The 26,864-nt window shown below is 40.3% G+C and overlaps 1 protein-coding gene across 1 annotated transcript in view; it reads right to left on the minus strand.

The window, feature by feature from the left end:
- The window catches only part of zgc:77784 (uncharacterized protein LOC402947 homolog), a 285,186-nt gene that overhangs the window by 137,798 nt on the left and 120,524 nt on the right, over positions 1–26,864 (minus strand). Inside the window, exons 3-6 of the mRNA XM_060943465.1 lie at positions 13,187–13,344; positions 12,651–12,771; positions 12,415–12,553; positions 6,523–6,650 (exon numbers count right to left, since the gene is read on the minus strand). Of these exons, the coding sequence (XP_060799448.1) occupies positions 6,523–6,650; positions 12,415–12,553; positions 12,651–12,771; positions 13,187–13,344 (546 nt within the window). The remainder of the gene's footprint in view (positions 1–6,522; positions 6,651–12,414; positions 12,554–12,650; positions 12,772–13,186; positions 13,345–26,864) is intronic.

Raw genomic sequence — 26,864 nt, forward strand, 5'->3', positions numbered from 1 at the left:
CTCGTTCAACTTGCGAGCCAACTGAGAACCAGTTTGCTTTTCCATAGCTCACGGTGCTAAGGGAAGCCACGTCATTACATCGCTGTATACGTCAGTTACGTCGCTACGTTTGCATAAACCTTGGCACGAATATCGAAGCAAAAACAACACGGAAGAAGCAGCAGCAACAACCACAATAATAATAATGGCTGACTTCGCGTTTGTACAGCTGCTGCTTCTCATCGCTTAAAAATGGCGATCTTTCGCGGTCTTGTTATTGTTGTTGGTCTTAACAACTCCGCCCCCCTGCTGATGTAAGCGGTTCTTTCCTCTGGCCCAGCAGAGAGTTGGTGCTAGCCTGGAACTGTTTTTTCTGGCCCCAGAGCCAGTTCTTTGTCAGTGGAAACAGAAAACCTGGTTCCAAACTAAGCACTGGCCCCGAACCAGCCCTGGAACTGCTTTGGTGGAAAAGGGGCAACAGTCAGCTGGGGTAGGCTCCAGCTTGCCCACGACCCTGCACAGGATAAGCGTTACGGATAATGGATGGATGGAAAGTTTGTATGAAAAAAATAGGGTGCCTCAGACTTTTGCACAGTACTGTATATCACAAAAAAAAAAATCAAAGCAAACCGGATGCACTTGAGTTCAAATTTGCTTCACCCAACAGTGTGACTCCTTCAGACTGAATGTAATCTATAACACAATAACTTGTGCAGAAACTGAAGGTGTCGGAATACTTTCTGAATCCACTAAGGACTTAATTGAATCGAATTAACTGCAGCTGAGCCTGACCTTAATTTGTCAGTAGCGTACGTTAAAGTAGCAAAATTAACACATTTTTGCTTTAATGATCAAATTTATATCCAGCAGTTGTCTCGAGTGAAGGAAAACCTTTTACAATTTTGATATGAAAGCATCCCACTGTAAAGCAGCACGAAACTCTATTACATCAAAATTATTATTATTATTACCATTATGCCAGGCTATGATTTACATCTCTATCAAATTATAGCACAGGAGCTCCTCTCCCTTGCACTCCCATCTAATTTATCCCCTGCTTATACACAGTGCTGGAACTTGTTTTGGCAAGACAGCTTTAGCAAATGTGAGAGCTGGCAGCAGCAAAAAGATTACAAACCAGGCCATATTAGCTGCTTTTTTCCCCCCTGTGTTTGGTCTCCTGTTAAAAGTATAAATTAAATAAATTACATTTTCCACAAGTTCTCAGAGATGATCTGTATTTTCATCAATCGGCAAACCGTGAAGTATCCACCTCACAGCTGTCCTATGGATTAATAAGCCCCAGAGCTGAGTGCTGTGTGGGCCTTTGTTTTGATAACCAGTCTTCTATCCTGCTGCTCAAGAAATTTCACAGCAGGCATATAAACATAGCAGGCATGTTATAGATGGTGTGAGAAAAAGAACTGGAGAGAGAATCTAGAGTGAACTATCATACTCCCACACAAATAAGCACTTACACTGTGAAGGCAAGCAGGAAAACTGAATTCGAAGATAACAATTGTTTTGTGTGGCAAGCGAACGATTACCACCCCATTCCAGAGACAAAAAGGATAGAATAAAGGGCCTATTACCATAATACGAGAGAGAGAGAGAGAAAGAGAGAGAGAGAACCAGGGGACCAATTAATGCAGCCATCCAGATACAGGACCAGAAAGTGTACATCAGATTTAGAGACTGAGATAATGAGCCATACAGAAGAAATCTTCCTCTGAAGGATGAAATATTTAGAGTTTGAACTTAATATCACCTCCACGCCTCATTTGCCATTCTGTGTTCCATGTCTGATAAATTTTGGATGATCGAGACAGTGGGGTTCTTTAGTAGTCACATGACTGAGTCACTAAGTCATGGGAGGTCTTTTTTTTTTTTTCAGGCTTTAAACATTTACTCTCACTTGATAAATGGAAAAACAACAGATGTGTGGGTAGCCAAGCCATAATCTGGAGGACATTAAGTCATTCCAGGGCTTACTGAGCAGAGGACACTTTAAAGATGATGACCGAGACGAGGCGTCCATTATGAGGAGAAAAGGCTATACTCTTCCAAAAGCATCTGGGTTTCACTCTCTGTCTGACTGTTGATGGATGTTAATTGAAACTTCCATCTCTATTTCACTGAAATACAGTAAGAACAATGGGACGATTTTATCTCATTAAGCCTCATAACCATTTCAAAAAGCCTTGAAATCTCTTCCAGTCTCTCTTGTTCTCTCTTACATACAAATGCATGCTGGTTTTGTAATCTTTGTGAGATATTTCTGTTGACTTGTGCGTTAATGGACATAAATAATCCTAAACCTACACCTAATCTTAAAGCTAGACGGCCTTTCAGTTTCATAAAATGGGTGAAATTTAGTTCCCTCTGAAATGTGGTGATTGTGATATATGTTTATTTCTGTAATATCTTACAAAATATCAGGCCATTCTGTGGCTGGGAAGTTATTTAATTTGAGGGGATTAAAGCAAATAATGTGCATGAAATCGCTCGCTTCGCGCAGTCAAGCAGACAGAGGAAGTCCGTGTGTGTGCGCATGCGCAGGTTTACCTTTGAGCGTGCACTGACAGTTCCATCATTCTGTCGCTAAACGAACAGCTGATCACACCGAGGTGCTCGCTGAGCGCCGATATTTATTAGTTTGGTCCTGCGTTTCCTTTCCTTCGTATATAACATAACAATAATAATAATAACAATAATAATAGTAATAATAATAATAATAATAATAATAAGTTAAATTTATATAGTGCCTTTCAAAAAACCCAAGGACGCTTTACAATATAGACAAGGAAAAATAAATAAATAAATAAATAAATAAAGTAAAAAGTCCACCAAGTAGGGGTCAGGATGTAATTCCCGTGGTGTAGCAGCCACAGACCCACCAAAAGGCGCACGAAAACAAGTCCCACATCTCCAGCACCGCCGCCATGACGCCATCAGCAACATCACTCGAACACCACACCCTGGATCCACACAGCGAGCAGAGAAGCTCCGCCACACCGAGCGCTGGTATGTCCCAAACCGCCTGCACAGCCGCCGCGACACCACCGAGCAACATCGCTCGGAACATCACGCCAAGCGTTAAAGCGCTGGACAACCACGATGTAAAATGAGCAACGAGCTCACTGCAGTCCATAGCTGGGAGCGCAGGCATCGCCCACAGCGAACCAAGGCCTGGAGGGAACCGACGCCCAAAACTAGGTCAGGAGCTACACCACAACCGGTGGAGAAAACACTCAAACAAACATCGAACTACACAAACACAGAAAAAAAAATAGAAAAAGAAATAAAATAAAATAAAAAAGCTCTGGTGAGAAGCGGCAGCCAGACCGCGCACGACAAACTCTCAACCGGAAACAGAAACGAAAAAAAAAAGAAAAAAGCGTCTTTTCTTCTCACTTTCCGTTACTGTAGTCAGTCTTTCACGTTTAATTCGCACACTCACGTCCTCCATTTTTCTCTCCTGTTTCAAATTTGTATCCCACAATGCCTTGCGCGAACGGAGAAAGCCCACCACGTCATGCATGACGTAATATTTTGAATTGCGTCATGGTGAAGCAGGAAAAAATAGCGGAGAATTTAGGGCCACGTGGCCATAATTCATTAATTGTTCTATTAAAACTGAATAAAATTGGAAGTCTGTGATTCGAATTCAGTTGTTTTCGGTCCACTAAACAAAAATAACTGGGTGTCGGGGAAAATTCTTTTTATGACCTACATTTGAAAAATCTGAAAAGCAGTCTACTTTGAACCTGAGTTAAAAGTGTTAGAAAAAAAAACCCAGCACTTATTTGTCACAACATTTTGTTTTACCAGCTATCTGAGGACCTTCAGTTGACGTCATTACTAATGCAGCTAATTTACAGTTAATCCACGAAATCGAGCTGTAGACAAGACTGGCAAGACTGAGTGGAATAACTTTTATTCTATCCACATTCACTGGATTTTGAGAAACGGAGCATTTTTATTTTTATTTTTTGCAAATTCGATAAATAAAAACTTTATACAAAATGTCTGAGAAAGTCATTTCTGCTTAGAATGTAAACAAACCGGTGAAATGACAGGAGCAATTTGTGAAAAATGCGAGAATAATTCTTGAAAAATAAGAAAAGATACGTCCTTACCATCAAATACTTTCATTCCATATTTTGTTGCTTTTTATTTTTGTATTTTTTGGGGGTTTTGTTTTTGAGTAGTTTTTATTTCGTCCTCAGTTGGTTCAGCAACACGTTTTGCCATTTTGTTTTTCTCTACTCACGGTATATACTCATGCAGGCCCGGCGCCATGGGGGGGCGAAAGGGGGCGTCGCCCCCTCGTGGCTACAGCCCCGCCCCCTCAACGGAGACTCAGATCACTTAATTGTTTTCTTATGAAAATATAATGTATTATAGACGTATTAATAATTTGAATTTTCAAATACGAAATATTAAGTGGTTGCGCATTGCACAAAAATACATTTCACATAAATCACTACTAAAACTGGCACGGTAGAACAAACCTGATTGGTTGTTATGATTCTTACGTTGCAATCGTAGAATTCAACTGTATTAAGGTAGGATTATTTCAAAAAGCCTGAATTTAATATTAATCCTGTTTTAGACATATGTATCAATCCTAACTACTGGGGACTAGTTATTGTGGGTGTATGTGTGAAATGCTGACACAGCCGCGCGCACACAGACCTGTGATAAGGACAAGGGGAGGGGTCGTGCGGGCGGGCGGGGGTTTTACATGCACACTTACAAGTGCACTGTCTCTGCAATATCCTGTAATATGCAGTTAGTTTACGGGAGTAGTCTTTCTCCCTCCGAATTAAACGAATTCAATCACAATATTGTGAATTCATTTTCTTTCTTTGTAGGCTAAGTTTATCTCCGTTTATGTTGGTGTATGTGTTCATATATGGTCCGCTTTGTGCGCAAATAGCGTAAAAATATGTGTCGTTGACGTCACCCCCCATGCAGCGGGGGTGAAAATTCATCACTTCAGAGTGTTTAGTCCCCTACACGCCTAAACTGGGATCGCGGATTAAGTGGTTAGCGTTGACTCTGTGCGAGTCAGGAAGGCTATTACTGGTGCAGCCGCGGGGTCTGTTGATTTTTTTAAATTATGATTTTGGCCGCCGAGCCAAGTACCTTAGACTTGCATTGACGTTTTGTTTTCATGCCGCGGAGCTATTTGTATGTATTTTAAATTTAAAGGACTTGCCTGTAGGTTTGTGTGTGTTGTTTTATGTTTGGCATCTTTCTGGTTGTAACGCGTGTCTGTGAGAAAACTGGAGGGGAGGGTTAACAGGTGGGCACGGGGGTTGATGAAGCGCAACTGCCCTGGTAATATGCCACATGATTTTCCCGGAGGGCGGCACGGTGGTGTAGTGGTTAGCGCTGTCGCCTCACAGCAAGAAGGTCCTGGGTTCGAGCCCCGGGGCCGGCGAGGGCCTTTCTGTGTGGAGTTTGCATGTTCTCCCCGTGTCCGCGTGGGTTTCCTCTGGGTGCTCCGGTTTCCCCCACAGTCCAAAGACATGCAGGTTAGGTTAACTGGTGATTCTAAATTGACCGTAGGTGTGAGTGTGAATGGTTGTCTGTGTCTATGTGTCAGCCCTGTGATGACCTGGCGACTTGTCCAGGGTGTACCCCGCCTTTCGCCCGTAGTCAGCTGGGATAGGCTCCAGCTTGCCTGCGACCCTGTAGAAGGATAAAGCGGCTAGAGATAATGAGATGAGATTTTCCCGGACTAAAGCAACCTTCGGGGCCGTGGTTTTGTGGTTGGCGCAGTTAATTGTTTGAAACACGTTGTCAGACCGCCATCACTACTACACACTATATGAAAAATATTTGCCCCCTTGCGATTTCTAATTGCCCCCTTAGTAAACTGTTCCTGGCGCCGGGCCTGTACTCATGGTATAGCCTAGCAGCAGGGTAGCCAATCAGAGCGTGCGATTGCTCATATCCAGTGAATGTGGATAGAATCATGAATGCTACTCCTACAATAAATCTAACCATCAGTTTAATCTGGACTGGTTTAGTGTTGCAAGTAAAAGCTGCCGTTTTTCCTGGTGGGGACACGCCAAATGTCCCTAAAAAGTCAAAACCTTCAGATATTCATATCTTCGGTGGGACATTTGGTCCCTGTCAAGATAGAAAGACTTACCCACATGCAAGCAAACACACATGCATTCTGTTAATACTCTGTTCTCTATTGCTTGGCCCGCACTGCTTCCCTAATGGCTGTCAGATGTAGTAATCCATATGCTTTAGCACAAGCAGCATGTAGTGTCTGTGATGGAGAACAAGAAGCTTATAAACACGGTCCTTCCATCTGAATTCCCCCAGATAACACTGATGGCATCTGACAGGCCCAAAGAGCCGTAATCAGATCAGCTTAATGGAAATCAAGGATGAGCGTACATGAACCCATTAACAGAGACATCTGCTTTATATTTTATGAGTGCTGCAGAGTGCCCACATGTGCATCGTATGAACTGGGTGTGTGTCTTAAAAGATGTGTCTTTGTGTTTTTATATGTACCGTGGACCTGCAGCGTCGCCGAAGCCTCGGTTCTCCCCACGCTGTTTTCCGTCACACACGTGTAAATCCCCTCGTCCTCCTCTCGTACCTTCACCAGACGGAGCGTGTGGTCACTGCGGATCTCAAATCTACACCCACGCAAAGAAAAGAACAAATCACGACTTTGGGGTGTGAGGAATTTCACATACAATCACTCTTCAGTCCTCACCTCTAAAACCATACTGCAACTGTCCAGATTTGGCCTGCATTTCTGTCCATCCACAGACTGATGGGGGACTATAACCGTGGTTACTACGAATGATCTTTTTCAACAGGATTACAGAACATTCTAATAAAAAAAGATGATATATATTTTTTTAATCTTTATATTTTTAATCTATATATTTTATATACTTTTTTATCTTTATAAAAATCATTTCGGGATGGAATAATTACATGAGTACAGTCCAAATGATCGGTTCTCCATCAGAAAATAAAAAATAATTGCTTCCACTTCAATTTGTTTGGCAGTGACTGTCATCTCAAATGTTTGGCTTATTGAAATTTGCTTCCCCATGACAACTAATCCTCACTATCTTGAATAAATGATGTACATGCATAACATTCCTGTCAGCACCTAAGTCAGTGTATTGTTTGAAGAGCTTTATGATCTCTGGAGCTGCTGAGGGGACATAGTGGACAACGTCTGGCAATTAATTATTGATTAAGTTTCTCAAGATCTATTTTGTGGTCACAAAATACTTAACTCATGGCAATAAATGTAATTTAAAGGGGAACTGAAGTCATTTTTAAACTTGCTTTATTTCTTAATGTGTTATTCAATTATGTTTTCGGTTTTATTAACCTTATATCGTGACTCGTATTGGCATATTATATTACACTTATTGGCCTTTTTGTTTTTTAGCCATGTTGAACGTAGTTCGTTTGGTCCACGGCAGGCGTCGCTTATCCGCACGATCTTCATAAGACTTGTGCGAGACTTCAAACGTGAAGTGTCAGTGCCGCCATTTTGAAAACTGTTTATACGGCGGCCAGCTCGCCATATCATTCCAATTTAGATTAATATCGAGATTTGCCAGCTTCATCAGTGATGGAGATTATTCCATACGACTTCGTACCAACATGGAGTAGAGAAGAGTTGGAAAGACGACAGGATAAGGACTAGTCCGTCACACTGGTATTTACATCATTACTGTCGCACAATTGAACCGTGCCAGATCAGACAGCTGGTGGGTTTTCAAAATAATAAACACATGCATGTATTTTTGTGATAAATACATATTATACTGAGCGCATTTCCCACATGATCCTCGATAAGGTATCGGACAGCACTACAAAATGGCGGCCCCACTATATACAGTGGTGCTTGATAGTTTGTGAACCCTTTAGAATTTTCTATATTTCTGCATAAATATGACCTAAAACATCATCAGATTTTCACACAAGTCCTAAAAGTAGATAAAGAGAACCCAGTTAAACAAATGAGACAAAAATATTCTACTTGGTCATTTATTTATTGAGGAAAATAATCCAATATTACATATCTGTGAGTGGCAAAAGTATGTGAACCTTTGCTTTCAGTATCTGGTGTGACCCCCTTGTGCAGCAATAACTGCAACTAAATGTTTTCGGTAACTGTTGATCAGTCCTGCACACCGGCTTGGAGGAATTTTAGCCTGTTCCTCCGTACAGAACAGCTTCAACTCTGGGATGTTGGTGGGTTTCCTCACATGAACTGCTCGCTTCAGGTCCTTCCACAACATTTCCATTGGATTAAGGTCAGGACTTTGACTTGGCCATTCCAAAACATTAACTTTATTCTTCTTTAACCATTCTTTGGTAGAATGACTTGTGTGCTTAGGGTCGTTGTCTTGCCACATGACCGACCTTCTCTTGAGATTCAGTTCATGGACAGATGTCCTGATATTTTCCTTTAGAATTCGCTGGTATAATTCAGAATTCATTGTTCCATCAATGATGGCAAGCCGTCCTGGCCCAGATGCAGCAAAACAGGCCCAAATCATGATACTACCACCACCATGTTTCACAGATGGGATAAGGTTCTTATGCTGGAATGCAGTGTTTTCTTTCTCCAAACATAACGCTTCTCATTTAAACCAGAAAGTTCTATTTTGGTTTCATCCGCCCACAAAACATTTTTCCAATAGCCTTCTGGCTTGTCCACATGATCTTCAGCAAACTGCAGACGAGCAGCAATGTTCTTTTTGAAGAGCAGTGGCTTTCTCCTTGCTACCCTGCCATGCACACCATTGTTGTTCAGTGTTCTCCTGATGGTGGACTCATGAACATTAACATTAGCCAGTGTGAGAGAGACCTTCAGTTGCTTAGAAGTTACCCTGGGGTCCTTTGTGACCTCGCCAACTATTACACGCCTTGCTCTTGGAGTGATCTTTGTTGGTTGACCACTCCTGGGGAGGGTAACAATGGTCTTGAATTTCCTCCATTTGTACACAATCTGCCTGACTGTGGATTGGTGGAGTCCAAACCCTTTAGAGACGGTTTTGTAACCTTTTCCAGCCTGATGAGCATCAACAACGATTTTTCTGAGGTCCTCAGAAATCTCCTTTGTTCGTGCCATGATACACTTCCACAAACATGTGTTGTGAAGATCAGACTTTGATAGATCCCTGTTCTTTAAATAAAACAGGGTGCCCACTCACACCTGATTGTCATCCCATTGATTGAAAACACCTGACTCTAATTTCACCTTCAAATTAACTGCTAATCCTAGAGGTTCACATACTTTTGCCACTCACAGATATGTAATATTGGATCATTCTCCTCAATAAATAAATGACCAAGTATAACATTTTTGTCTCATTTGTTTAACTGGGTTCTCTTTATCTACTTTTACGTAGGACTTGTGAGAAAATCTGATAATGTTTTAGGTCATATTTATGCAGAAATATAGAAAATTCTCAAGAGTTCACAAACTTTCAAGCACCACTGTAGTGCCCTATACAGTGAGTAGGGAGTGATTTCAGACACAGAAAACTTCCGGCTTGATTACATCAGCATTCGAAAGACAACGCTGGCAGATGTTGGTCACTTTGATTTCCACTATATGTTTTACTTCCGCTGTACATTTTACTTCCGTCCTACGATGTCTCGCAAAGGTCTCAGCAAATTTCATTTATGGCCATTGCTTTGACATATGGACTGATATATTACATGGCATATTTCAAACACTCATAACTTGCTATAGCAGTGACAAAATAGCTATCAGAAATGCATTTCTACATTTTATAAAATGAGATACATAGAATTTTGATAATAAAAAATTTGCCTTCAGTTCCCTTTTAAACAGGCACAGAGAACTCAATAGAATTAGAATAGTCAGTGTGGCCACTACTGGTGTTGTGACAGGGATATACCATTAGCATGCATCACCTTAGACTTTTTTTTTATCCGTTCCTGCCAAATAATCAACTGGAAGCTATGTATATTTAACAGTTATTCCACGAAATTGAGTCATACATGAGCTGATAGCCGATGAGGCGCGTAGCACTGAGTTAGCCATAAGCCATGTATGGCAAGATTGAGTGGAATAACTGTTTTATTCTATCCACATTCACTGGATTTTGAGAAACAGAGCATTTTTATTTTATTTTTTGCAAATTCGATAAATAAAAACTTTATACAAAATGTCTGACAAAATAATTTCTGCTTAGAATGTAAACAAACCGGCGAAATGACAGGAGCAATTTGTGAAAAATGCGATAATTATTGGGGGAAAAAAGATATGTTCTGGCCATCAAATACTTTTATTCCATATTTTGATTTTTTTTTGTATTTTTGGGGTTTTCTTCTACTTTAGGGGTTTTTTTTTTGGTGGTTGGCAAACCAACATAAAGGTGTATTACCGCCCCCAACTGGCCTGGAGTGTGGAACAGAAGATATTTGTTGGGGGGACAAAAAAAAACCTGTATTCCTTTAGCTACTTCTGTTTCTTTTAAATACTTGATAACAATTTTTGGGGTTTTGTTTTCGAGTAGAGTTTTTATTTCGTCCTCAGTTGGTTCAGCAACATGCGCCGCCATTTTGTTTTTCTCTACTCACGGTATTGCCGGGTTTCAGTCACGTGACTTTTCTTAGTGGTTTTACCAGAAGTGGAATAGCTGGTGGTCTAAAGGCTGCCGTAGTGCAAACAACTAGCAATAACTTGGAGTATGCTTGTAATCTAGAAGCCACTGCTCGCTTTAGATCTATTCAGAAGATTGCTCTGTGCAATGGAATCGACTCCTACAGTCTGGGAAAGAAGGATTTGTCATATGATCTCGAAAACTACCCTTCAGTCGAGTTCCCCGACATCTCGAACTATCTGGTGTTGCAGACGTCCTTCTACACCGCAAAATGGATGAAAGCATGGAAGAGTATGGAGGCTTACAACTTTTTTGTATGTGGCTGGGTAAAGGACCTCGGGATCAAGTCGCTGCCCAATGAATCTTGTATTGTTTTTGCCCGTCTAAGTATTTTTTTTTAAGCTTTTTGTTCACATCTTTACAACGAAGCGCTGCAAGTTGAAGTGAAAACAAACAACAGTTGGCTTGATTCTCACTTGTGTTGGCTCTTATCTCTCAGGTAAATCATTCACAAAGATCATCAGAAAGCCCTTTAAAGACCTGGATCTTAGTTAAACAAGATGGAGAAGTGATCACGGTGCATTGTAATTGTATGGCTGGAGAAGAATTTTGTTGTGACCTTCATGTATATGGACTTTGTGAGGAGTAAATAAAGAAACAGCCGGGGACTTTAGCGCTTCATGGCTTAAAAAAGTACCGTAAAATAATGACACACAGCAAGAAAAATACTTGGAAAACCCTAAGGCCATAGCTGAGAGGGATACGAACCTTTCACCAAGTGATCACTGCAAACTCGAGCATGCTTCGACTCGGCTCCCTTTGATTTCACTGAGAGGTTCAAAAGCCACCTTTCTCAAGGTATTTTTGTCAAATCCTGTGTTCGTTCACCCTTTTTTATTAGTTCACGGAGAACCCTGAAGAAACTATCAGTTTCACGGTTTGATCGATTCGAACAACCTAAAACAACACAAGCGTAAGGCATTTTTCGCGCGAGCAATGAACCTTCCCCATACAAACGCTTTGTCAACTGAGCTTTGGCAGACCACCAGCTAAAGTTTTGAGTAACTAATGAGGCGGATGTGACGTCACATGAAACCCAGCAATATGAGCTGATTGCCTTGTAGTTGAGTAGCCAATCAGAGTGCACGATTGCTCATATTCAGTGAATGTGGATAAAATAATATTAAGTATAATATTCCCACAACTTATTCAGTTGTGGTGTCCTGTTACACAATTTGTGACCAAGACTTTGGTCTCTCATGGACACAATATGATAATTTGTGGCCATGAAACACTTTTCTGTGCCTTTGAAAGATATATATTTGTAGCCACACCTGAAGGTGACAGTGTTTATTAAAAAATAAACACTATCACTTTAGAGGAATCACATGGGTAATGAGTCCAATCTTTTATTTATTTATTTATTTAGAATGTGAATAGAGTTTTTGGCCTAAAGGTGAGAGAAATAACTTTGGGACCAAAAGATTGCTGGTTCGATTCCCTCGGCCAGCAGGAAAATGTGTGGGTGGGGAGAGTGAATGAACAGCACTTTCTCCTCCCTCTACATCCATGGCTGAAGTGCCCTTGAGCAAGGCACCAAACCCCCCCAGCTGCTCCCCAGGCACTGCGGCACAGCTGCCCACTGCTCTGGGTATGTGCGCTCACGTCCCCAGATGGATTAAATGCAGAGAAAGAATTTCACTGTGCTCTAATATACATGTGACAAAAAAAGGCTTAAAATTCCAAAAAATATTTTAGTGTGTTCTCAGACTCAAGGCTGGTTTCTGACCTGGTGCGAGGTAGCTCTCTCCCTTCACGCCTCCAGCGGATGGTAGGAGCCGGATCTCCATGGACCTCGCACAGGAAGTCCACTGTTTCCTCTGCCAGAACTATTTGATTCACCGGCCTACGGATGAACACTGGTCTCTCTGCTCATACACCCACAGACACACACACACATATATCCAATCACATGCTGACCCTCACTTTCACATGACATGGAAACACGAGGAGTGAAGGCCTCACCGAAAACCACCAGCTCAGCCGGATCGCTGTCCCTCTCTCCCACCATGTTGGAGCCCACACACACGTACATGCCTGCGTCAGTCTTCCGGGTGTGTGAGATCATCAGCTTTCCACCGCGCATCTGCGACAGCAAAAAACACTCACACTTGTGCTGCTTGTTCATAGCTACATTTTCACTAACACCCTCAGAATCGACGAAGAGCTCAGGAACATCAATCAGTCCTCTTTCTACTCAGAGCAATCTGCATCCTGATTTGGATGCATGTCTACAGCAGTAATGACAATACCACCTGTCCAAAGTCTTCTTACTTCTTAAGACACAAATGGTTCCTAAAGATGCTGATCTCTACACAAACTGAAGGAGTTCAGTTCCTTTGCGCTAATCCTTACTGCACTGGGAGGCAGCCGATGATGTCATGCCAAATCAGGGGTCAAGCTCTAATAAGCACTTGGCAATCAGCGCTCTCTGCCTCCAGGCTTATTTCTCCCTCCTCTACTTCCCTCAGGCTCTAATCAATAGATTGCTGGAGACTCACAGAGATCCTGCTGTCTTTGTCGCTCACTCGGACGTTGTTCCTCTTCCAGGAGATGCTGGGCTCTGGGTGACCGCGCGGTGGGACGCAGTCCAGTACGGCAGGTTCCCCGGCAGCAACCACCACATCGCTCGGGGCCTGGCGGAAATCATCTCTCAGGGCTATTAGCGTGAGAGAGAGAGAGAGAGAGAGAGAGAGAGAGAGAGAGAGACAGACAGACAGACAGACAGACAGACAAAAGATAGATTGACACAAAAAAAAGAAAAAAGAGAATATTCACAGCTTTACTCTATGATAAAGTGCTGCCTGTCGTTTTTGCCTCTCTGTGTCCTTGAGTTGCTTGGGTCCCCAGTCCACAGAGCTTAGCAATAATGTGCTCTTTTCAAGACTGTACACATGCTTTGTGAACGAACAATTTTCCGGACACAGCACGAAACACGTCACAGTAACACGTTCTTTAACATGAAATGATTCAGTCCCACAAAAGGAATGAAGCAAAAGAAAGCCCCTTCTCAGGAAATAATGAAATAAACATCGACTGAGGTATCACCTGTTCTGTTAACAGCATCTTACAGCATTACAGATAAGATAGACATGGAAATGCCACAGGAACTATGAATCCTGAGTGAGTGATTGACAGATGAAAAGCATGTCCTGTGTGCCCTGTGGCTGGAGCCTAAGGGTGCTCACATCAAAGAATAGAAACCCTTTGGAGCTGAAACACACACACACACACACACACACACACACACAAAACAACTGCTTGTCATTAGTCTCCTCCTGATAGCTGTCGCAGCACCTTCTATTCCTGTGCGTTCCTGCTTTCAGCTGTATGTCCTACAGTATTTGTTTTTGTCCAACATACCCGTATGAATCATCTTTAGTTAGTGTTCATAATGGAGTGTCAGACAATTTAAGAAATATTCAAAATGCTAAACCACTTACAATGGATTGCGCCAGCGGTGGTAAAGGTACAGAAATCCTTTACACAGGTAACAGTACAATGACTCATGACAAGAAATCTCTACACAAACTGAAGGAGTTCAGCATCACATTCTTCACTCACATAAAACTAAAAATGTATAAACTGGTAAATTTGCTAAAATTTGAACATAAAAGTACATGAACAATTCACAGGAATTTAAATCAATTAGATCACTGAAGGTGTCTGGTATGAAAAAAAATCATCTTATGACTTTAGGTATTACTGATTACAGTATAAAGAAATGTAGTGATTTAATGTTTGAGATTTTCAAACGTATTCCATGAAAGACAATATCTCCCGCTGGCAACTTGGCCATAACTCTGGTAAAATGTGACTGAATTGAACAAAATTCCAATATGCATATTACTGACATATAACAAAGAATCCTGCCAAGTTTCATGAAATTGCTCCAAAAATTGTGAGAGGAGTTCATTTCAAAAGTGAATACCCTTTCCGGGACGGATGGACGGACATCGCCACGACATGATCCCCCTTCGGGCCTTTCAGCCAGCGGGGTAAAAACTTTTTGCCAAATTACATGAAATTCCTCCAAAAATTATGAGGGAAGTTGATTTCAGAAAGCAAGCACACCTTGATGAAATTGCCAAAGTACAAGTTTGTTAATAATCAAGGGCATAACTCTGGGAAAATTTGCCCAAATTAAACGAAATTTCAATATGCGTATAACGGTCATATAACAAAGCCTTTTGCCAAGTTTGGTGAAATTCCTCCACAAATTGTGAGAGGAGTCGATTTCAGAAGAACGTACACCCTCATGAAATTGTCAAAGCAGAAGTTATTTAATCAAGGGTCAAAACTCTGGGAAAATTTTCACAAACGAAATTAAATCACAATATGCTTGGCAAAAGGCATTGTTGTATGACAGTAACGTCATACAACCAGGCCTTCTGCCAAGCTTCGAGAAATTTGTCCAAAAATTGTGAGAGGAGTTGAGTTCAGAAAGAAAACACACTCATGAAATTGTCAAAGTATAATTTTGTTAATCAAGGGCTGTAACTCTGGTAAAATGTGACCGAATTGAACGAAATTAAAATATGCGAATTATCGACATATAACAAAGACTCCTGCCAAGTTTCGTGAAATTCCTCCAAAAACTGTGAGAGGAGTTGATTTCAGAAGGTGAGCACCCTTCCTAGGACAGACAGACAGACAGACAGACAGAGACAGACGGACATCACTATGACATAATCGCCCTTTGGGCCTTTCGGCCAGCAGGGGATAAAAAACTCAAATACTTAGACTTAAGAAAAGGACTTAAATACAGTAACCAACTACTTGCAAGTAGCAACAGTAGCAGGACTGCAAAAGTAACCTTAGAATAGGACTGCACAATTAATCGAATTTAATCGAAAATCGCGATTTTGGCTGCCACGATTAAATTAACCTCCTAAGGCCCAAGCTGTTTTTTTTACATGCATTTTTTATTTCTCTTTGCTATTTGGGCTTATTAGAACCTGATTAGAATAAAAACTAAGCATCATCTTTTGATAAGATGTACTTTTAGAGAAAAAGTATGTCCACATATGTGGATTCTTGTTCCGAATTTCCATAAAGTGCTGTCCACGCATGTGACCGCTAAGCCCTAGGAGGTTAAATGAAAATCGCGATTTATTTCCATTTAAAATGCGAGCTCTGCTGCATATCTGATCAAGCACTTTTTGACCAGTACTCCGCCAAACCATTAGGGGGCGAACCGACGCATGTAAGGTTTCATTACTCCGCCTAAATAAGCAAGCAAGCCAAGTGACTTGGCTTGCTCATAGACATCCTAATACATAGACGGAGAGTTGGCTGTTCTGACGCGAGAAATACGGTCGCCATCTTAGAGTGGTGAGAAAGCGCGAGATATCAAGGTACCGTCTATTAGTCTAGGGCAGGGGTTTTCAAAGTGTGGGAGAGTGAGCCCCCCCCCCTCGGAGAGCAAATAAACAACAGCGCCCCCCCCTTACAATTTTTGTTGTTGCTATACTTAATGTTCCATTCGTATTTTTAAAAAAATGGTTGTTGTACACATTATTTTTTTCTTTTTCACATTTTAAACATCTGTGCTTTTTAAAACATCTTGTTTTACACATTTTAAACATCGTTAGCTAGCACCTCTTGGCAGACAACACACTGTGGCAGTGGAGCATCTTCAGATTCAGTCCATGAAAATCCAAACTTTAAATAATCGTGCTCATACTTCCTTCTTTTTTCAGTCCCCCCAGGATTCTGCGGGCCTTTTTTGTGATTGTTGCGGGCTAAAATGTCTGATGTTGCGGGGGGTTTTCCAAAAAAATTGCGATGAAAGTTGCGGTGTTTTTTAGGTTTTTGTTGCGATTACATTGGGGGAGGAAGTGAAAGTTGTGAGAAATTGTTGCGATTTTCTCTTTTTGTGATTAAAATTGAGTGATATGTTAAATATTAAGTTATTACTGAAAAACTATTGATTAAAAAAAACAAAGAGAAATGGTCCTATAAACAACTTTACCAATATAAAAGATTACCAGGACTACAAAAATGCAGAAAAATAGGCTTTACTTATCCAAATGCACCTGTTGGTTCAAAAGTTAAAGTGCAGAGAACCTCACAGCACAACATGAAGTTACCTTAAAATATAATATAAATGCCCCAGCTTTCATGTAAGAAAAAAAACTATTAATACTAGTACTGTGTGCAGGCAGTCTCTCCTGAAGACTAAATTAAACAATAATTATAAACTAATAAAATAAATGGCTCAGGCTTCAGAGAAGAAAAAAACAATTTGAACAGAATCTCACAGTGAAGCTACCTAAACAATGGAAAATAAAATACCATTTTGGCAAAAATGTTGGCATCCATTAACTTCTTGTATTAAGTAAAAAAAAATAAAGTGCACACAGTCCTTCACTGTAAACATAACAGACTTTCAGTGTTGCCAGATACTGCTGACGTTTTCCAGTCCAAAATATGTTCAAAACCCGCCAAAATGCACTTGAAATCGTCCAATCTGGCAACACTGCGCACATGCTGATTCTCTTGAACACACGGAAGTAAGGCGGAAGGTAGTTTGTCGACGTCACCTCAAGACGACGCCAACGATTGGTCAAATTTGCGGGAAAGTTGCGGTGATTGGATATAATTGCAACACTGCTCTGAATTCGTGGGGATTGGTTGAATTTGCGCTGAAGTTGCAAATCGCAACATCCTGGAGGCTCTGTTTTTTTGCTTGGCCCAGACTTTGTCTCCTCACTCACTGTAGCTTTAGGTACTAAAAATCGATCCATTTTGTCTCTCACGTTGCGCCCCCCCTGAAGAACTCTGGCGCCCCCCAGGGGGGACGCGCCCCACACTTTGAAAAGCCCTGGTCTAGGGGGATTCAGTTTGCCCCTTTATCCATTAAAGAAATTAAATTTGGAGTGTTTTTAAATAATAACAAAATTGAATATGGTATTAATAATTTACTACTTTTAGGTAAACACTTTATTCACAAATGTCGTTTTTTAAAAACTAAACCTTATGTTACACACTGGAAGAATGACCTCAAGCTTTTTGCCAAATCTCTAAAGTTAGTTGAAAATAAGGATGTTGGTTATTTTATATCTTTTTTTGGATGACTTTGATTTACTCGATTAACATATGTAAAGATAGTTAAGTAACCCCTTTCTTGTTCATATTTTTTACTTTATTGCTATGTGTGTGTTTTACTATTTTTATGTTTTTGGATCTGTATATATATGGTGCTCTATTTGTTTGTATTTTGAATGTTTTGGGAAATAATAATTAAAAAAAAGTACCGTCTATTACTGCACGACTGAAGAAGACGAGACAAGATGCCAGGCTGGTGCTCAGCATACTCCTGCTCAAACGAGCGAACCGTTTCAAACAGAAGCAGGGGGATTACTTTTCACAAGTAAGATTTAACATTACCGTACTATTTGTTTTGTTTTTTTTAAATAGTATATTACCAGAGCTGAGAAGGAGCTAAGAGACTTAAATCGTCATCAGGTAGCACTAGTCTAATACATAAGAGTATGACAATAATAGACATGAATGAAATTAAATATGATAAAGTCGAAATAAATGATGAAGAAATTATGATGATTGTGAACGCCAACGGGTATAAATGTACAGTCTAGATTGTGTTAGGGGTAGGGCTGTTAACCTACGTTAACCTGTCAAATTTTTCTCGGTTTCAAAAAAAAGAAGTTTGTCAGTTAAAGTAACCTGTAAATAACAGTAGAGGAAATGCTACAAGATTACACTTCGCCATCTCTTATAAATTCACTGACTAGATTAATTTCCCCTTTGATATGTTCTTAACAATCTATTTAAAGAAAACATACACACATTTGAATCATTATAATGGATTTAGATTGTTAAAACCGCATTTTATTTGCAACAGATTGGTGGTTGTGGCCGATAGAAAAACGTTAAGCTGTTCATATCTAATGTATTTAGTATTACACTGAGTGCAGCGGATCACCACTCCAAGATGGCGGCCCCACGTCTCGTCAGCGCTTTTAGAATTTACATTGGATGCTCCGTCTATGTATTAGGATGTCTATGGGCTTGCTTGCTTATTTAGGCGGAGTAATGAAACCTTACATGCGTCGGTTCGCCCCCTAATGGCGTGAGAGTAGGTAACAGATTGAGGTGAGGGAGAAAAGCTAACTATGTCAGAACAACAGACTATTTAGCACTGGAGGCAATGTTGTGACCTGCCTTCGCTCATGTTTAAAGCCAGAGCATGTTGATAGGCTGGTCTTTCTAGCTAAAAACTTGTAGGCCTCAGTATAATGCTATGTAATTGTTGCAATTGAGTTTTCAGTTCCTTCATCCTTTGGTAATTTCTTGGATAAATTTCATTTATTTGTCATTTGGAAATCAGAATTTCTCTTTTAAATTTCATTCTGCACTGAAAGTTGTTCATATTGTTTGTTTGAATATAGTGAAATAAAATTTAAGTGATTTCCCTAACATCAAGAATAATCGTGATTAATAATCGTGATTACAATTTTGATCAAGATAATCGTGATTATCATTTTTTCCATAATCGTGCAGCCCTACCTTAGAAAATAAACTTGTAAAGCGTTTACTAACCGGGTTTCCATTAACCTGCTTAATGCAGAATTTGAAATCACAAGCTAAAAAAAAAAAAAAAAAGAGTAATGGAAACGCATGAATTTAAAAAAACTCAAATATCACAACGAAGCCTATACGCTCATATAAAGTGGTTTGTCAGATAATTTGTCAAGACAATATTTCCCAAAATTGAAATGGAAACACATTTTTTTGCATTTGATTAAGCACTACCACGGCTATTGCCATGGATGCAATCAAAATCCCGTGGTGAATATCAGGCCTCATAGATCCGAAAGACTATTGTGAGAAGAGAAACCACAGCTTTAATCATCATAACATCACTCAGTGGAAACACAGACCATTCCCACTTCTGTCTTGCTGACTAAAACATGCTTTCATTTTGCGCAACACTACAATGGAAACCTAGCTACTTTCCAAGTCTGAGATGCACCAACAAAAATTAGGTTTTAACCTCAGGGTTGTTTGTTGTTGTTTTTCTTAAATCCAGTTGCACCAATCTTTGAACCTTGTTGAAAAAGCAGAGTTGTATTTAATCCATTGCTGAATTCTTAGACTTTGTGAAAAGGCATCATACTAGGTGTATCAGACGCTTGCTGGCCGTGCTGTGAAAATTGTGCATGCAGACGCTCATCTAAGTTTCCAACTCTGTCATTGCTTAACTCTTGAATATTTTTCTATCATCAATACTATCATTTAAAAGTGTATAATCTCTGCTTTCCAAAGAAATGTATTTGGTTAAGATCTGTTCAGTACTTTGGGAGTAACAGCAGGTTGAAGTCGGTACAACAGAGTTCACTCTCTGCTCGCGGGACATCGGGAAACTGCTGGTGATTTTTGAGTCACGGGAAAGCAGTCAGGATCTCTCTCTCTCTCTCTCTCTCTCTCTCTCTCTCTTCTGATCGGTTTCCGACTGGATTACTCGTGAATATCAATCAGATAACTTTTATAGGGACTTTCTCTCGCTCTCACTGTTTCTGATGAAGGATTCAGCCAAATTTTCCATCTGCTAGTTTTGATATGATTCACGGGAGACTCTGAAGTGAGTTTGCATAGCTTTACCTACTTAATTTTTCAAATCAAACTGATTCATGTAAATAAATAACTATTTTAGAATCCAACTAGTTGTTTTAATGACAAATATTTAGATCTGGGCGGCACGGTGGTGTAGTGGTTAGCGCTGTCGCCTCACAGCAAGAAGGTCCTGGGTTCGAGCCCCGGGGCCGGCGAGGGCCTTTCTGTGTGGAGTTTGCATGTTCTCCCCGTGTCCGCGTGGGTTTCCTCCGGGTGCTCCGGTTTCCGCCACAGTCCAAAGACATGCAGGTTAGGTTAACTGGTGACTCTAAATTGGCCGTAGGTGTGAATGGTTGTCTGTGTCTATGTGTCAGCCCTGTGATGACCTGGCGACTTGTCCAGGGTGTACCCCGCCTTTCGCCCGTAGTCAGCTGGGATAGGCTCCAGCTTGCCTGCGACCCTGTAGAAGGATAAAGCGGCTAGAGATAATGAGATGAGATGAGATATTTAGATCTTAGTGGTCGGAATGAGATTAAAAAAACGGAAGTCAGAAATGCGAGTGTCAATTTCAGTTCAGTTAATGTGAATTGTTTATTGAATGTGGATCACAGTTTTTTTGAGGTTCACCTTGAAAGCTGTGAATATTATCATTTATATTCTTTCACATAAACACTAGTAGGCCCTACTTTTGAGAAACACAAAGGCCTACAGAGCACAAAGAGGGGATTAGAAATAATATTTTATTAGTTTTTATTGAGTGTACCGATTTGTTTTTACCTAATTAGCATAATCCTAAGTAAATAATAATTTGCATAATGTGTTTTTACTATTTTTTTCAAACTTTGTATTCAGTATACAACCATCTATGTGCCTGCCAATTTCCATGTAAATATCTTGAAAATTTGAAAAGTGATTAAGAAAAAACATTTGATCTCATTGGTTAATGAGGCCCATTTTGGACCATGTGACCCTCATACAGAATATTATGGCAGTTTTCTAAAAATTAAGCTGTTTTTTCAATCTTTGATTTGTAATATCTCAAGAACAGATAAACATATTTTAGTTCTGTATGTTGTTCTGCATTCATTTCTGAATTCAACGAGAGCAGTTTCAAGCGATTTGGACTGAATTTGAATTTTCAACTGATACGCCTACTTTCACTTATTTAAAGATAATGTGAAGCAGATCTCTGAATAAATTTCCTTATGACATTTGCCAACAAATCTGGGTAGGAAAAATGCCACCCTTTGGTTTTCTCCATAGTGAGTCATCTAGATGCTAACCTGCAAACAATCACGCATGACTCCTGCAACACAACCACCTTCAAACCTGTTAGAGGAGGTGATAATACTGCTTCGTGTTGCCATTTACTAACTGGCATTGCTGTGACTGGAGCACACACTGGCGCACACGCTGGCACACACACTGGAGCACACACTGGCTGCTCTTCTGTTCGAAGATAGCTGTGTGTGAGCGAGGTGAAACATGGCATGACTGTTGTTGGGATTTTTGTCGCGCTCACACAAGTGTACACTGATGGAAACTATCAGAGGCTGTTTCAAGTTGGGCAAAAAAAAAAGTACTAGTGGACAAATAAGGACAAAGTAGAATTTTTGCCTTTTAAGTCATTATTACAGGTTAATCATGTACAAGCTAACCAGGAATATGTGCAGGTGAAAAGGTCAGCTTTGATTTCAGGTTGATTTTAAAGCAGATAAGCTCATACAGTAAAGGGCTTACTCATAATAGCTACAAAGAAACACCTGAACAGTTACGTGTCAGAAAAACCATGATTAAAACGAATAGATCATTCTTGGTCAAAAATGGCACCAAAGGTCCACATACGGCTAACAATTCCTGCTTAAGACTGCATGCGTATTGAATCCAAAGTACTTTTCACATAACTTTGACCATTTACTGCTGGTGGAACTAGTACAAAACATACTGACTCACAAGGTGAAAATGTGAATTTAATTACATTTAATCTAAACCTGAAAGTGACATTAAATTCAGTAGTGTATTTAAGTTACCTTTAAGACCAGCACTTAAATTTAGTAGTAAATTTAATGAATGAATTTATTTTTTATTTTTATTTCGAACATGTATTAAAAAAATGTATGTAACTAACTATTTGTACATACAAAAGAAAGAAAACGAGAAATCAAAAAATAAATAAATAAAATAACATAAAGAGCTAAGCCATTACAAAACACCGCACATTGTTTGAAAAAGGAGTGGGAAGAAGTACAACACTTTTTTTAATTTCCCACCCCTTTTTAACTACACCGAAATCCAAACTACATTAATACGCCTATAAAAATATATACCATATATACACTTCATAAATATCTATATAAATATATAATTACAAAAATATATATATACACTATATACCATATATACACTTCATAAATATCTATATAAATGTATAAAATTACAAAAATATATATATACTACATACCATATATACACTTCATAAATATATATATATATATATATATATATATATATATATATACACACACACACACTATATACCATATATACACTTCATAAATATCTATATAAATATATAATTACAAAAATAAATATCTAGTAGTAAATTTAAGTACCTTCACTGAATTTTTAAATTCATTAAATAGTCTCATAACTTGAAGACCCTTTATTAGTATTCTTAAAAGTAATAGTGACTTTCAATTTCATAAAATGGGTGAAGTTTAGTTCCGTCTGAAATGTGGTCATTGTGAGATATGTTTATTTCTGTAATATCACACAAAATATCAGGCCGTTCTGTGGCTGGGAAGTTATTTAATTTGAGGGGATTAAAGCAAATAATGTGCATGAAATCGCTCGCTTCGCGCAGTCAAGCAGACAGAGGAAGTCCGTGTGTGTGCGCATTTGCAGGTTTCCCTTCTTCTTCTTCTTTTGGGTTTTACGACAGCTGGCATCCACAGTGTTGCATTACTGCCATCTACAGGTTTACCTTTGAGCGTGCACTGACAGTTCCATCATTCTGTCACTAAACGAACAGCTGATCACACCGAGGTGCTCGCTGAGTGCCGATATTTATTAGCTTGGTCCTGCGTTTCCTCTCCTTCGTATATAACATCACGTCTTTTCTTCTCGCTTTCAGTTATTCTAGTCGGTCTTTCACGTTTCATTCGCACACTCACGTCCTCCATTTTTCTCTTCTGTTTCAAATTTGTATCCCACAATGCCTTGCACAAACAGGGAAAGCCCACCATGTGATGCATGACATAGTATCTTGAATTGGGTCATGGTGAAGCAGGAAAAAATAGCGGAGAATTTAGAGCCATCTAGTAAAGATGCCCTTTACACATTATCCAGAGTGCCACCTATAGGCTGTGGCAACATTTAAAGATATCTAACACAGCAAGCAATCACTAATGAACATTGCGACATCTTAATTTTAATAGAGAGCTTTCATAATGTAAAACTTCAAACAATTAGCTCACTTAGCTAATGTCATGGCAGCACGGTGGTGTAGTGGTTAGCACTGTGGTCTCAAAGCAAGAAGGTTCTGGGTTTGAGCCCAGCAGTTGACGGGGGCCTTTCTGTGTGGAGTTTGCACGTTCTCCCTGTGTTTCTCCCGTAGACATGCAGTTTAGTCTAATAGATAGTTTTCACTGACGTCACGGCATTCCGGGGAACGCCCTCCAGCCGCCATCTTGCGGGGCTAACAAAACGGACCATCGCTATTACCAGCTACGTTATCTCGGACGAATTTATAAAGTTATATAGTCAGTTTTCTAAAATAAAGATCAATATCGGCAAAATCAAGCAAACGGAAGTATATGGATACATTGGACAACATCTCACGACAACGGTATGCAGCCAAACTGGCCTTGATTGGGGGAATTGACTCCTACGAAGTGGACAAAGATGCATTTTCAAGTGACTATGCAGGGCTGCCATCCATATCGTACCCTGATATTGTGAACTATTTCGTGAATAGTAAAAGTGCCTACACACTTGACGACCTCAAAGCATACAAGTCGCTGGAGTCATACAATTATTTTGTCTGTGGCTGGGTCCGCGAAGTCCACCATATAAAACCAAGTGACAGTCATGTCCTAATTACAGCCAAGGTATGTCTCATCTCATCTCATCTCATTATCTCTAGCCGCTTTATCCTTCTACAGGGTCGCAGGCAAGCTGGAGCCTATCCCAGCTGACTACGGGCGAAAGGCGGGGTACACCCTGGACAAGTCGCCAGGTCATCACAGGGCTGACACATAGACACAGACAACCATTCACACTCACATTCACACCTACGGTCAATTTAGAGTCACCAGTTAACCTAACCTGCATGTCTTTGGACTGTGGGGGAAACCGGAGCACCCGGAGGAAACCCACGCGGACACGGGGAGAACATGCAAACTCCGCACAGAAAGGCCCTCGCCGGCCCCGGGGCTCGAACCCAGGACCTTCTTGCTGTGAGGCGACAGCGCTAACCACTACACCACCGTGCCGCCCGCCAAGGTATGTAAACATTGGAATTTTAGAGCTCTCAACACTGCATATAAATATATGTGTGTATATAATATCGAGTTGATTTAAGACAAATTTTACATCCATTAGTGGTATTACAGTACCATGTCAGTTCCAGTTAGGCATCCTCCAGAGATTGTTTACACGTTATGTTTTGGTTTCCAAAAACAAACTTAAACACAATTGATTGTTTATTTAAACAACTTACCACTTATAAAATGATCAGAGCAGACTTTGCTGTGTTTGGAAGGCTGAAAATCCTTGCGGTTGATTCTTGCATACCATAGATTTCTCCTTTGTATGCTGAGTTTCTTTGTTTGCTCGCCTTCGTGCTCCCGTACAGTGGGAATTCCATAAAAGCTACGCTTGACGTCATCTGACCTATTACGACAGCCATGAATACAACAGGTGTGCACCATTGCTAGCTTTAAATAGCCTGCTTGGGTTCTTTTGAAGACTTTGTACTCACGCGTTACAATGTGTGCTCAGTGACCCGTACGGTAAGCTTGACCCGCAAGATGGCCGCCACTAGGGAATCCCCGACTCTGTGACGTCATGTGAAAACTATCTATTGGTGGCTCTAAGTTGTCCATAGGTGTGAATGGTTGAGAGGAGCAAGCCTCTATAATAATCCAGTAGAAGGCAATGGGAAACCACTACTGTAATGTTCCCAAGACACTTTGATGGCTGAAGCTGTCAGAGCGGCCACGTCAATGTCGTGATATGCCAAAATGGATGGAGCTAACGTCATACATGTCCATGTTTCTAGTTGGATGTTGAGCTGTGAAATGCTGATAACTCAGCAGCTTTGGGTTGGCATATCATTATCACGTTGTTTCCTTTGAATCGTATAAAACGATTCAGGGATGCTCATCTTCTCCACTGTCTCAGATGTTGCTGCTGCTCAGGATTTGGTGAATGAAGTGTAGCTAGACTTTAAGCAGAAAACCCCTTGATTTTGACAGGGTTTCAGAATTGAATTATTTAAAGGTACCATAGAATGCATTTATTCAGTATCTTAAATTGTTCTCTAATGTTGAAATAAAGGTATATGACTTTGGTCAAGGCGAAAAATGCCCAGATGTGGTTTTACACTAGTATTTACAACCCTATGAATTGACCTGAGAATGAAAAACTGTATTCCCTTTTTGGGTGGGCTCAATATGTTGAAGTAGGGCATTTAGGTACCTAAACGTAACATCGGTACAGGTACCGGTACAGAGGTTTAGGTACAGGTCCGGACCTGTACCTGTACCTGAACAATTTGACAAATTAACATGTGTTCTTCTGAACTTCAATAATGACAGAAATATTAATAAACTGTTGACAACTTGTCAGTATCTTTATTCAAAGAAAACTGAACATAACTAGGTTTCCTACCTCACTTCTCAGTCACCCTCTCAGTCTCACACTTAGTTAACTTGGGACAAAGTCATAAGTTGTCTCACAGTGCGACAACTTGTGTTCTGGTCCCCTGAAAGCTTTGTTACGTGATCCCAGACCTTACTGGTCTTCCCACATGGCATGACAAACAAATTCACTCCACGCAGTCCGCGGCCTTTAACTTATGCGGCAAAATTACACAAAGCAACAAAGGCCACCAATGCCAGCAAAGGAAAAATGGCTGACCTGCTTTTGAGTCTTTTTGACCAATCAGAACGTTGGATCAGCCAAGCTCTCGCAATGTCTTGTGAGACTGTGGCGAGAGGATCTCAAATCAAAGATGGCTCTGATTTCAAGTTTCAGCGCGGCATTTTATGTCTTTTCCAGTGCTAAATTTTTGTCTTTGTGGTAGGATTTATGCATCTTCAGTCACAAAATAAGCATATACTTGGTGTAAATTTATATTGGTACAGTACCGGTACTTCATGATCCGGTATTTTGGACCTGTACTGAATCGATTTTCACGGTACAGTACCGGTACGCAGCCCTATCTTGATGAGCTCTGCTCTAATTGGCTGGTTTGCAGCACTATGGCTCACACAGGCACCATGATGGCCATGGTTGCCAGATATTTTCTGCTATATCTCAATGATTTTAATTTAATTTACCATAAAGCAACGCACAGCAATCTCAAATTTTGTTAAT

This window comes from Neoarius graeffei, chromosome 17, assembly GCF_027579695.1.
Source record: "Neoarius graeffei isolate fNeoGra1 chromosome 17, fNeoGra1.pri, whole genome shotgun sequence".
Lineage (NCBI taxonomy): Eukaryota > Metazoa > Chordata > Actinopteri > Siluriformes > Ariidae > Neoarius > Neoarius graeffei.